This window comes from Micromys minutus (assembly GCF_963924665.1).
Source record: "Micromys minutus genome assembly, chromosome: 3".
Classification (NCBI taxonomy): Eukaryota; Metazoa; Chordata; class Mammalia; order Rodentia; family Muridae; genus Micromys; species Micromys minutus.
In genome coordinates this window covers 29,818,887-29,832,834 of record NC_137972.1, presented here as the reverse complement: position 1 = coordinate 29,832,834, position 13,948 = coordinate 29,818,887, and the positions used below count along the sequence as shown (strand labels likewise).

The following is a 13,948-nucleotide window of genomic DNA, read 5'->3' as shown; positions in this document are numbered from 1 at the left end:
GGGTGAATTGGGTCACATTCTCCACCTTATTTCTTGAGATTGGATCTTTTCACTGAACCTGAATTCACTGATTTAGCTAGACTAAACAACAGTGCTAGGGTTATAGACATGCACAGTAGTTCTGGGCTTTTCTATGGGATGTTAAGGATCGAAACTTAAGTCCTCCTGCTTGTGTGGCAAGCATTTTATTCACTGGGTGATCTCTGCAGCCCTCACAGTTTTGTAAAACTGGATCCTGGGGGTTGGACTCAGTATGCTTTATCAATAGTCTTTCATTTTCTTCACAATGCCCTTTGAAACAAAAAAGCTTAAAACTTTGGTGATACCAAGTCATCTGATTTTTCTCTTGTATGTATGATACGGTGTCCTGTCTCAGAATCCTTTTTCAATTCAAAGTCATGGATGTTTATTCTTGTATGGTTTTAATTCTACCACTTAGTTAATGAATTTGGTGTTAGGTCCAATGTCACTTGTTTATACTTTGGTGATGCAGTTTTCTCAGTGCCATTTATTTAAAAGGACATTCTTTACATATAGATTTGCCTTGCTGATTCTACCCAAAATCAATTCACCATGAGTATAAGGGGATGATTTTGGACTTGGAATTCTATTTCATTCTTCTGTGTACGTATCCTCAAGATATGGCTACATTTCCCTGAATACTATGATTGTGCAGAAATCTGGATGCTGGGGAATATAGGTTCTCTAGCTTACATTTTTATTTTCAAGATTGGTCTGGTGATTTTGTATGCCTTGTATTTCCATATAGATTTGAGGAACATCTTGTCAATCTTGTTTTTAAAAGTACTACCTGGGGTTTTAACAGCGGTTGCACTGAACATTCATCATCATCTCTGAGAGAAGCACTGCCATTTAGCAAAGCTAAGTGAGTGTGAGAAGCTGTCGACTCACTTGGGTTTTCTTTAACTGGTTCATTCCAACTGTGTTCTGGGGTTTTGTCGTTAGCCTTGCACGGCTTTTGTTAAATATCTTAATAAATATTCTATAATTTTAAACTTACTATAAGTAGATTTTCCTTCTTTTGTTACAATGTATAGAATTTGCATCTCATAATCTTACTAATTTATTAGTTCTTTCATAAATAAATAAATTTTGGTGAATTTATTAGTTATATTAAAAACCATGTCATCTATGAAGGTGATTAAGCAAACCGTTTTCTTCTTCTTTCCTAACCAACCAAATAGACCCTTTAGTGAGATGCTAAATAGAGGCAGCATGAATGAATACCCTATTGTTTTCTAATCTTACAGATAAGCAGTTTGTCTTGGGAGTTTTCTATAAACATTCTTTACTGTGTTGGGGACATTTTCTTTGATTCCAGCATTTTGAATGTTTCATTATGAAAGGATTTTAAATTTTCTCAAATTCCTTTTTGTGTATATATATGTATATGTATGTATATTATATTTTATTGTGTATATGTATATATTTAAATGATTATAGGTACTTTTAATTTTTTATATACTTGTTAGATTAACAAAGTTTTCAATGTTCAAAAGCACTGTATTCTTAGAGAAAACTTATTTGTTAATACTATATGAATTTGACTTGCTAATATTTTGTTGAAAACTTCCGCATCTCTATTCTTTAGAGATATTTGTGTATTGATTTATTTTTAATGATGCTTTTGCCTAGTTCTTGCACAACATACAATGTGTTGGAAAATATTGCCTTCTCACATATTGTGGGGAAAAATCTATATAAGATTGATGCTAATTCCTTAATGTTTGCTAGAACTTACCTGTGAAGCTACCTGAGCTTTTATTTATAGGACATCTGAAAATTCAATTATATTTCAGGGGATTGGCTTATTCAGATCCTCTATTTCCTTAAAAGTATTGTATGTGTGTTTGTTGTATGTATGTGGGTTCACATTCCTATGAAGTATCGGTTTTGCCCCTCATGTTTAATTCAAATAATTTGGACCTCTTTTTCTTGATCACATGTAATGACTTTTCAATGTTGTTGTAGATTATGCCTTGCTTTTATAGTCAAAGTATTACATGAAGACATAAATAGTTAAGGCAGTTCATACAAGCATAGGAAAGGTGATTCACTCTCTTGGACCCATTCTCCTCAAGCATAATGTGGCTGTTCTCAAGCTTTGTCCTTGACCCCCTTTCATCTGCCTGAAGGCGGAGGTAAGATGATGGTCCATTTGCTCCGGTCGGGCTCGTCTCCTACCATGGTACTGGAGGGGCTTCTCACGGCCACTTGGTCCCCACCATGACTCACCGATACTGTTTCTGTCGTGCTTCCAGTTCCTTCCGCCTGTGTTGTTTGAGGACATGAATTTGGTCATCTCGGGCCAATTTTGCTGTGAAGGAAGGACGAGTATGAGAAGTGGCCTGAGGAGGAGCAAGCATGACCACACAGTGCCCAGTGCTCATGCTTTTCCAGATGTCTTCCCTTAGCCCTCAGTGTACTGATCATGCAGGAATCCTGGGAGCCCTCATCCAGACCTGTCTGCCAAGGCAAGCTGACAGGTATTGTGTGGTGTTTATTAGATAGCCTTGTTCTGTTTGTTTAAGACAAGGTCTCATGTAACTCCGCTGGTCTAGAACTTTCTATTTACCCAAGGCTGGCTGGACTCTCCCAGTCGCCTTACCTCTGCCTTCCAAGTGCTGGGGCTTTGGTGGATACTGATAAGCCACTTCAGAGTGGTCCAATAACAGTTATTATGAGATATTGAGATAAAAGAGCAGCTGACTTTCATGCCACCAAAGAAAACTGTCATGTCATCTCTCATTTCAGGAGGTTTGGCAAGTTGCTAAAGGCCCTTTCTCAGAGCATTCAACACAGATGAAATTGTAATCAGCTCTAAGGTAAATCCAGCAGCACACAGGGTCTCAAGCAAGAGTCAGAAAAGGTGGTTATAACACACACTGCTATTCTGTGCTGCAAGTTCTCTACCATGCTCTCCAGCTACCCCTGTAACCTATTTAATTACACCAAACATTTATATTTTGTATAACACATTGAAATTAATGGAAAAGTTAAATTAAAAAAAACACGAAAGATTGCAAGTCCTGTTTGTATTTCATTAGGCTTAGCAATCATAAGATGATTGCTTCAAGGTGCTGTGAATGGATCTCAGACACCAACTCTCAGTTCTCTTTTCCCTAACAGCAGACCCATTCTCTCCCCATCACCCAGTTTATTTAGTTGTTTTGCTATAAAGTTGGAATCAAGAATAGAACTGCCTCCTCCTCCTACTAGTAAATAAAGGCTGAAGAATAAGAAATACAATGAGCTTTCTCATCCACTTTACACTAAAAAGAGACATAGGCTTGGGACAAATGTGTGTTTAAGGAAGAACATTTAGGCCATGGGCAACTGTTGCTTGAACTTATAATGAATACAAAACACTGCTTTGATGTTGTTATCAATAGTATTAACTATAATGAGTTTCAAGAGAGAGGGCTTCAAGGCCATAGATCATCAGTCTTTTGGCCTTCATCCAAATCTGTGTCCCACATCAGCTCACTCTCTGAAGGCTGAGCAGGCACCCGGTAGTGGTGGGAAGTAGGGTCACTTGTGGGGTAGGCCCTCTTCCCGGCACATTGTTCAAGGCAGTGGTTGTTGTACCATGCAGGTTAATCATGATCACAAATCCTTTGGCATTCTTTAAATTGAGATTTTTTTTTTTTTTTTTTTTTTTTTTTGGTGTCCTTTCCTTCAAGGATAGGTGGTGGAATTACACTATACTGGTTCCAGGCACAGGCTCGGAGCCTGGCAGCTTCTGTTCTTTAGAAAACTTCCTCTTAGAAGTGAGTTACATGTGAGAAGTGAAGCTACCCGTGTCCCTCATGCTGTGAGGTGTTATGCAGAGATGGAGACCGTGGGGCCCAAGCCATGTGTGAGAGGAACCATCTTCCAGGTGAAGCCTGTAGTCTAATGAGTTAACGGCACGGAGGACACAGACGAAGTACTTGGCAGATCCAAGAGTCTAGACCTACTTGATCACATCGAACAACTGTTTGAAGTTAAGATGGTTGGTTAGCAGCAGTGGTTAATGAAACTTGTCAGCCAGATTAACTTTGTCCCCGAAGACCCTCTCCATTTTATCTTGTTGATAAAACAGATAAGAATGGATTGCACCAATGGGCTTCTCATTAAACTCAGCTCTGGGGGCAGTGTGAGTGTAGAGGGTGGGGCTTTCTTCTTCATTCTAGTCTTCCACATCCCCAGGGATGCCCACTTCTCTACTGAGGTCATAAGATAGAGGCTATCTTTACAATGATGCTCTTCTACATTATTCTTAAACTCCTCCCCTCCCCAACTCATCAGGACTGGCCAAGCTGCTGGCCCTACACACAGAAGTGGCCCCTCTGGACACTTCCACACCTTCCTGAAGGCCCTCTCTCAATGCCTCCTCGAATCATCCTAATCTGCCTGCATTGTTGTGCATGCTGCTACACAAAGCTACAGAATCTGTAGGCTGGAAAGACTTCCCCACTGAGATCTTGGGTGGGGCAGACAGAAGAAAGAACCTAATGCCTTCTGAACAACACTGGGTTAAGAGAAGCACCTTGTCCACAGCCTTCCTTGTTCTAGCCACATGATGACTTGAACGGTGTGTGTCCATGTGGGCGAGTGGGAGGGGTTCCCACTGAGGTTGGGGGAGGGATAGTAAAAATCCTTCTAAACCCAAGTATCCAGAAAAATTCCCAGGATTTGGTGTAAGTCAAGTCCCATATGAAGGACAATGGGTGTGATGAGATGGCTAAAGGACCCTAGAGGGAAAAGAATAACAACTTCTCCTCCTCCTCTTCCTCCTCCTTCCTCTTTTCCTTTGGTCTCAGTTCTCTATCAAAATGGTGGTGGTTTAATTGTCATTCTCATCTTCTCTACATCTCCCAACTGTGAAGAATGACGAGAGGCAGAGGATCCTTATCAGAGAGGTTAGCGTTGCTGTAATGAGCAGCAGCCGCCTTCCTCTTGCAGGGACTGTTGGCAGGTTTGTTCCTGATGAGACCGAAAGCAAACGCAAGGGCCATGGCTACAAGATAGAAATCTGCCCAGGCTTAATTTGACCCATGTGAGGGGAAAGTGCAAGAAGCCTTAGCTGAACTTTGACATCTGCTTCCATTTTCTCAGACCCTCTGTATCAGCTGGCTGGGCCTGGGTGTGGGGGCTGGAAAAGAATGTCCTCTTATAGCAGTACCAAAGTGGGCCCTGCATATCCAGGATTTTGGGAGGCTGAAACAGCAGAACTGAAGGTTCAAGGCCAGCCGGAAGTATGTAGTGAAACCGAGTTTGTTTGTTTGTTTTGTTTGATTTTCAAAGCAAATACATAAATCGGGGGACAGTGAACTCCAGCTTGCCTCTGGCCCTTCCTTGGAGCTGGCATTACATTGGCCATCTTAGTCCATCCCTTTAGGAGGAGTCCTCTGACTCTGAACACTTTCCCCCTATCTTAGAGAGGACAGAGAATTTGGCTTAGGAGGTCATGTGCTATTTCTGCAGCGCGCCCCGTTTGCAGGATTCTTGTCACAGGTGCCTGTTAAGAGGCCCTCGTTACTTAGTGGTCAGAGGAGAATGCCTGTCTCCATCCTTTTCCAGGACAGTGTGCAGAGGGGAGCCACAGCTGGTGTGAATCCTCTGGCTATTAGCTCCGCTCTAGAGCTAGTTAGAGCCCAGGAAGATCACTTCTCCCATAAGGGAACAGGATTCAGAGGTGTGCCCCACCCAAGATGGAATTCTCACGCCCAGAAATACAGCTCTCTGAGGGGGGGGAGACTTTCTGGTTTCCAGGAAGCCTTTACGAGGCAGGGTCCAGGCAGCTTACCACATCCATTCCTCAGGATAATCTCGCCCTCGCCTGTGATCCAGCGATAACACGGGAACTCGATGTAGTCCCCGAGGGGGGTCTTCAGCGTGATGTATTTCAGGTACCAGTCATCATGGAGCCAGTATTTGCGCTTCTCAATTTTGACTAGGTGGATCTCGCCCAGTTCTTCATCTACTGTGACATCGTAGGAGTCCACCTGGGCAGGGGAACAGAACAATCAACTGTTGCCCCCGGGGCCTGAACTCTGATGCAGCTGAGAGCAGCGTCCTTCCTAAGCGTCAGGGTCCTTCCTACGGCTGCTGCTCCGGCACAGTGAATATTTGAGCTAAGTGATATCAAGTGGTGGTTGAAGATAATTCTAACGTTTGCCTTCTCGTGAAGAAGGGCTTCCTCAGAACGAAAGCAGAAACCTGGACAATTAGACCCGGTTGGCCACCTCAGACGTCCACAGTCCCTCCTGTCTGACTTCCCTAGCCCAACTCTTTCTTTATCACATGTTTTCCATACAATTCAGGGTGTAAGCAGTGGGCTCACACTGCCTTTCCGAGTCTTCATTGGGTCCTAAGTAACATATAAAACACATTGCCGCATTAGGCAAATTTGTCCACTTTTTCTCCTATTATTTTTGGCTTATGCTAATTTAATTCTCATGCTTGCCTTATCTGAAATGGGGTGAGGGAGTTTTGCTTTTTATAATTAATTTTTTATGGCTGATACAGTATGACCTTTCGATACAAGTATAAAAGAAACGTCGACAAGCCAGGGTAATTGGTATTTCTGTTACCTCAAATACTCATTATTGAATTAAGAAACATTAAATTTTCTTCTCTTCAGACTACTTTGAGATATACAAAAATTATTATGAGTTATTGTCACTGTGCTGTGCCACAAAAACTAAAACATAAGTCTCCTACCTAACTTTATTTTGGTGCCTATTCTCAACAGCCCCTGCCCCAACTCTTTCCTGGACATTACTGACTGTATTTCTATGTGAGCAGTTTTTTGGCTGAAGACTTTCCTGTGTTACCAGAGCCCATCTGTGTAAAGTGAGGATCCAGGTCTTTGCAGGAGGTGAGTCTACCTAAATTAATGAAGAGACTCCTTAAGAATCTTGGCTTAAGATATATGAATGAGTACAGAGTATATGTGAATGTAATGTTCAGTCTCACACATGTACATATGAGGATGCATGTATGTGTGTGTGCACAGATGTGAGCACAGAAAAGTTGGAGTTATGTATGTGTGTGTGTGTGTGTGTGTGTGTGTGACAGTGGGCACACACACATAAGCCTAGAAGAGTTGGGGTCAGTGGAGGGGAATTGGGCCAGAGGGCTAGATGACCTGGTGTTTGGGACTCTGAGTTTATGTTGTAGGTATAAACTTGCTGGCCATATGGCCTCATCAAATTGCTTTATTTCCTTCTCTTCCTCTTCCTTCCCTTCTTCAACCTCCTCCCCACATCTTCCTCTTCACAGTCCCTGTCTTCTTACCCTTTCTTTTTGTACCTTCCCTGTCTTCATTGTTTCCCGTTTCCTCTTCCTTTGCTTCTTCCTTCTTTCCCTCCCTTTTCTTCTTCATTCTTTGCCCCCCCCCTTCCTCTTCCTGCCCATCCTCTACTTCTCTTCCTCCCTGTTCTCTTCCTTCTCTTAGACCTTCTTCCATTTCTGTTTTTTGTTTTTATTTTTTGGTGTGTGTGTGTGTGTGTGTGTGTGTGTGTGTGTGTGTGTGTGAGAGAGAGAGAGAGAGAGAGAGAGAGAGAGAGAGAGAGAGAGAGAGAGAGAGAGAGGGCAATCTTGGATGTTGTTCCTCAGGCACTGCCACCCCCACACCAATCAGTGTCTCTTACTGGCATAGAAGTGGGTAAGTAGGCTAGGCTGGTCGGTCAGAAAACCTCAGAGGTCCGCCTGTCTCTTTTCCCTCAGAGGTAGGATTACAATGTGGCCCCAGGATTACTGACTTTTTAAAAATATAGGGTCTAAGGATCAAACTCGGGTTCTTGTTCTTGCAAGGTGAACACTTGACTGTCTGAGGCTCTCCCCAGATTATGTTTCTTCATTTTTTAAGAAGAGGTAGCAACTGACTTGCAGCCCTATTGAGAAATCAGAATGGTGAGATACTTGACTAGCTACTTTCTCCAAGGGCACAGTCCACTGGGTGTATGTATTAGAACTAGCTGGTCTATGTTCTCAGACTCCATGGGAGCTCATAAGTCAAGGAACCCTGCAGTGTTTGTGGTCGGCCTGGGCTAAACCTTTGCAGTGCAATTTATTCATGGCTCCAAGTGCCTATGGAGTGAGAGGAACATCTTAAGTGTTCAAGCCCTGGACTTGGTGGATGGGGAATTCTTGTAAGGATGAGGGAGAGTGGGAGGGATTTATAGTGCATGCAGAGGAGAGGGAAGTCAGCCTGTGGTCAGGACCAAAGGGCAGCCACTGAGAATGCCTGGACCCAGCCCCAGAGCAGCTGCTTCAGGGGAAGTGGTTTTCCTGTGGCATTGAGAGGCTAAAGAGGTTGGTATTGAGGGTTGGAAGGGATGACATCAGGGAGGTTAGGGTGAATGAAGAGAGGGCACTCATTCTAAAGTAATAAGAAAGATTTGAAGAGAAAGTCATGAAATCTGAGGCCATCTATGCAGCTACAACTAGGCCTGTAAGAAAGATACTGAACAGCTGAGTAGTGGTGGTAGAGGCCTTGAATCCCAGTCCTTGGGAGGCAGAGGCAGATGAATCGCTGTGAGTGCAAGGCTAGCCTGGTCTACAGAGCTGCAGTTCAACGACAGCCAGGGCTATGCAGAGAAATCCTGTCTCAAAAAAATCCAAACCAAACTAAACCAACCAACAAAACAAACAACAAAACAAAACAACCAAAAGACAGACAGACAGACAGACAGACAGACAGACAGATGGAAACTGAGTAGTTTCTCTGGGGGAGGGGAGGCTGATCCTTTAGCATACCTATGGTACAGTCACAGAAAATGGGACCTTACAGGTCCTTAACTCCACCAGGCTAAGGGTTTCAGACCTGCAATGGGAGGACATCACTAGCAGTCTTAGACATAAATCTGCTCTTCGATAGAATCTTCTGTAAGAAGATGGAGGTCAGTCATGTAGTCTGGCTTATCTCTGGTCACCCCAGAGACCTTGCTGCCCTGGCCTGAAGCTCGGATGTGACAGGAAGTAAACAAGAATTGAGGGGTTCAGTTAGAATACAGGAAGTCTTACAGATAAAGTATGTTGTTTGTGGGTCTAAAGCCCCAGAGTGTAGCTAGAACAAGATCACAGAAAGCAGAAAGAGGTTTCTCATGGAGAACACAGGGTGACATGTCTCACAAAAGAATGCCTCAGGAGGACATGTGGAGCCACCAGACGTGCTGACCTTTTCCGTATGGTTGCGTGTGCTGGGATGACACTATTTGTTGTCTATGTCCTTGACATACTGAGTCCTTTATGGTGGGCCCTATGAACAGTGCTGGGTCCAGGGCTCAGTGAATGCTGAGTATGTGAATGTTCATGTGGATGGCCACTCCATTTTACAGGTGTATCTGACACTCAGAGGGCTAGCAGCGATGTGTTAGTGAGTGACTGACCACCTCAGAGGTACAGAGAGCAGAGAGGAGAGGGCAGATTTCAGATATGGCTGGCAGAACAATGTTCTCAGGGAATTCACACAGAGGAGGAAATGGCTAGAACACAGCTCCCAAGACAAAGATGCCACTACATTGGTCACAAAGCTGGGGAGAGACACAAGAGGCATGTAGTTTACTAGCCCACATCAGGAGGGGCCAGAAGGCTGATTTCACCTGCTGGGTTTGTTTTTAAAACTCTGTTGTATATTTGGTTTTAAAATTTCTAAATACAATCAATCACACATCAGTGATAGGTCTACATTCTGGAAAATGAAGTGTAAGGTAATTCTGTCATAGTATATATTTATAGAAATATAGGTATATATCATACTATATATCCAGTCTACCTGGTACAGCCTATTTCTCCTAAGTAATACATATGTACTGGATATTGCTGCACTGAATACATTAGGTAGCATATAATAATAAACATGTGTTTAAACATACTGAATCTACCAAGCAAAATAAATTTTCAGCTCTGTTAAAACCTTAAAACATACACAACACCATGATATATGTGGCCTGTTTTGATGTAAATATCACTATGTGGTACATGAATATCTCAGAAAAGTGCCATTGCTCAGCCTCTGAGCTTTCTACCACCGTTTTATAAACAGTGGTCCATTCATTTATGCTTCCATCTCTGCCAGAGGACAACTCTGCATCCCACAGGCATTGTCCACCTTTACTTCTGTCATCCTTCTGTGGCTGTGTGGAAGAAACATGAATCTCTCCTGGAGTGAGGGCATGGCCAACTGGGCTTGTCCATCTTGGATGGGGTATGAGAAACTGGTGGGAGGAGGAAGAGGATGTAGAGCAGAGGTGAGGGTGGGGCTGGAGGGCAAAAGAGAGGAGGACAGAGGGGATGAAAGACCAAAAGCCAGTGATAAGAAGACCAAAATTTGCAGAGAACAGAGCATTGGGAGCAGTAGTCAAGTGGATGTGAGGACAGAAGTGGGAAAATGAGGTTGCACTGTGGGGGATGAGAGGGGACAGAAGTTAGGGGAAGCTGAAGGAGAGAGATAAAGGACGTTAGAGTAGAAAAGAAAAGAGTCTGCGGGTGAACAGGGGGAGAGAAACTGACCATTGTGGGGATAAAGGAAGGATGAAGAGGAGGATGAAGGGCAGAGGTAGGGAAAATAGACATCGAGGGAGAAGTAGTATATGAAGGTTTATGAATGAAATATTTATTCCTCCATCATTAGTCTCTTCCTCATGAAGAGGTACTATACAATTTACTCTCCATAAATAAAAGAATATTTGTTAACTATATTTAAGAAGCATATCATCTGTAAGATGAATTTGCATGTATTGAATATGTTTAAGACTCATATATTCAACACCACACCCTATCCTTAGCTTTTCAAAGTGCTGCTGGCTGGGCAGATAAAGTAGCCAACCAAGATGCCCTCAAAATTTCAAGATTTGTTAGAGCTGTCCCTCGTAGGACTAGCTTATGGAACAGAGCCATTCTATGTTCCAACTGGGCTCTCCTCAGCAAACACCAGGGAACCACTGAGTGCCTGACACTCCAGAGAATTCCATCTGCAAAGGTTCCTGACCTGAATCTCTATGCAGAACTCTTGTGGGACTAATGGGGGATGGGCAATAGTGGGATTTATTAAAACAGATTAGTACTGACTATGATTCAGTTGTATGTTAGGAGGGGGTGCTGGAGTGCCTGGCTAGCCTTCACAGTGGGATAGCCTTGTATTCTCAGTTAACACTTCCCTTAAGGTTTCTTTTTTACCTTTACCCAAAAGGGACATCTGGACTTTAAAGATACACTGGCCACAGAAGGAGGAAGTAGCTCTGGACTGTGCAAGACAAAGTATGTAGCAACTTTGCATCAACAGGAACTTTCTCAAAGGCTGTTTGCTTTTCCCTTTTTCTAAGGCTCTTTTTGCTCCCAGCCAGAGGACAGCAGTTCCAGCAGAGCTGAGGTTCTCTCTCCACAATGGAAATGTGTATGTAAATCTCTCCTGAAATTTGCCTCTGGGGTTCTTGCTAAGGTGTTTAATTAATGCCACTCAAATGACTTTTCAGGTTTGGAGACAGGACAGAAAGGCAGATGATAAACAGAACAGGCCCCTCACTGCCTGTCCAGTCGTTTGTGATGGCCACACCGCCGTCCTCCTCCTGGAGGAAGTGACACATGAGGTGTCCTGTGCAGCACATAGCCTGAGCCCACTGATAGCTAGGATTGTGGAGAAGATATCCTGCTGTCCATTTATAAACAGGAAGCCATCTGTCCTCTCTCCTTCCCCCTTTATACCGGGAGAACCCCCAAATAGGGAAGATAAACACTGGAGGGTGCACAGAGTATCTGCATCCTACATGGAACGGTCTTTTGCAGCACCGTTCTCTGTGACAGCGCTCCGACTGGTGAAACCAAGCCAGAGGTATCACTCTGCCGTTCAACACTCTGCTTGAAGGAGCTCAAGCCTGGTCAGAAGCGAGCCAATCATGACTGAGTACCGGGTTCCAGGACAGGAATCAAGCATCGTGCTTAGAGTTTGGGACTCAGAAAAGGGCTTAACTATTATCATTTCCATCATTTTCTTGGCTGAACAGATCTGAAGCGAACTTTCCCCAGGAACTATCCAGTGGAAGCAGGTGTAGTTGCCATTGTGCTTATCAGAAATGTTTAATTCCACGCGATTTCATGTGGGTTGGCTCAATAGTAAATAGCCTGGTAAATCTAAACTTTTTTTCTTTTTGGTTTAAGATAGGTTTAAAACCTAAACCTAGTTTAGGATCTGGAAGTAGAATAGGGAAGAAGACCCCCTCCCCCAGTGTCTGCAGTGTTTCTATTACAGACTCACTGATCAAGTTTGATATACTCAATGGGTCACTGAAAAACGTGTCTGTAGTCAGAGAAAGCCATGGGGCTAGAATTTACACACCAGTAGCATCCAAGCTGAACGGCCTCCCACAGTACCTGCGTGGTGCTGTCTCAAAATCTCCGTCTGCCAGACTCCAAAGTCTGTATTAGGAGGAAAGAAAGGAAATCTTTCTTCTATTTTTCCTTCAGAAGTTAATGCTCAGGGAGAAAGTGTCCCCTTGCACGCACCCTACTGATAGTCTTTGCAAAGGTGCTCCGCCAGACCTTCCTTCCCTGAAATTCCCTCCTCATGGTGGCTGGGTGCAGGAACTCCTAGACTCATTCCTAGCCACCAAACGGGACTGGGCTCCCTTCACGACTCATGCGTAAGGTTCGATCTAACCCTATTTTTAGCTTGGTAAACGGAGGCTCACAGTAGGGATAGAAGTGATTAAGCCCAAGTTGACTCCTGACCCTGGATCTCTCACTTACCCTGGAGCACTGTCTACACAAAATGGATAGTTGTGGAACAGGACCTTCTATGCTTTGCAGTAAACCGGACTCCAGGGCACTGGGACATCAGAACCCCCGTGAAGGGGCCTCTCACATATTCTGGGTTCCATTGGTGAAAGTTTGTGCCTTCTCTCACAGAAGAAGCCAGCCGCAAGCAGACCCCACAATGGGAGTCCTTTGTCCCGTAAGAGATCAGGGCCATCAAGAAGCGGCGCTAAATCAGGCTCCCAGATGCGCTCAGATAGCGTCTCAGGCGCCTGCCTGCCTGCCCACACCACCCACTTTTTGCTGTCAGCCCTTGGTCCCAAGCGCGCGTTCTCACCGCGCCACGCTCGAAGTCATTGTAGAAAGCCTTGTCCAGCAGATGCTTCTCGCTACAGCCTGCAGAGCCAATGAGGCTGAGGTAGATGTAGTCGTCGGTGCCCGCGAACCACTGGCTGCCGGTGGCCACGGTGACCGTGTAGGAGGGCATGGCTCCGGGAAGTGAGTGTTGCTGGTGTGGGCGCAGGAGCCCGCGAAGTTCAGCGTGGCAGCCCACCAGCTTCTTGACCGTCACTCGCAGCAGCTCCCTGCCACAGTGGCCAGCAGCAGGCCAGCCTAGCTCTTGGGTCCGTCCCCGCCCAGGGACCAGTCCTGCCTTCTGGCTCTGGCTCCGCCCCTGGCCAATCCGGCGTGGCGCGCGCGGGGTGGGGGGCACCCCAGGAGAGAAGGATGAGTTGGAAGGTGGGGACAATAATCTCATCTCTGATAGGCAGGGGCACTTGTTCCTGTGCCCCATCTCTACCTAGCTTTCATCCTCATTCATTTATGCTTTCTTTAGTCCGTTAATCCTTTATTACTCTCATCTTTATGGTTCCTGCCAACTTTAGTGTTCCTCACTGCCAGCTCAAGGGCTGAGGACTACCTGTGTTTCCTCATTCAGATGCAGCCCACAGTGTATGCAGTGGTTAACTTAGAGCAGGGTGTCTGAAGCCCACAAAGAAAGACCACCTGTAGCTGATGCTAGCAGTAGACCTGGACCACGGAAACTTGAATGTTGGTTTCTTCACAAGGTGAACAAATCTCTCTCTGGGCAAGATGCTGGGGAAGTGGGCAAACTGGGGAAAATGGTTAGAGGTACTGGGAAATCAGTCTGAGAAAGTGGCCCAAGTAGGCAACTTGTAATCTGTGC

At 44.6% G+C, this 13,948-nt stretch overlaps 1 protein-coding gene across 4 annotated transcripts in view; it reads right to left on the bottom strand.

Moving 5' to 3' along the window:
* ALOX5 (arachidonate 5-lipoxygenase) overlaps nt 1–13,249 on the bottom strand; it is a gene marked incomplete at its 5' end in the record, with an annotated part of 44,891 nt that extends 31,642 nt beyond the window's left edge. For all 4 annotated transcript variants that reach the window (XM_080914871.1, XM_080914874.1, XM_080914872.1 and 1 more), the window contains 3 exons: nt 2,257–2,338; nt 5,813–6,011; nt 13,100–13,249. In XM_080914871.1, the coding sequence (XP_080770997.1) occupies nt 2,257–2,338; nt 5,813–6,011; nt 13,100–13,249 (431 nt within the window). The remainder of the gene's footprint in view (nt 1–2,256; nt 2,339–5,812; nt 6,012–13,099) is intronic.
* Between the last annotated feature and the right edge of the window lie 699 nt (nt 13,250–13,948).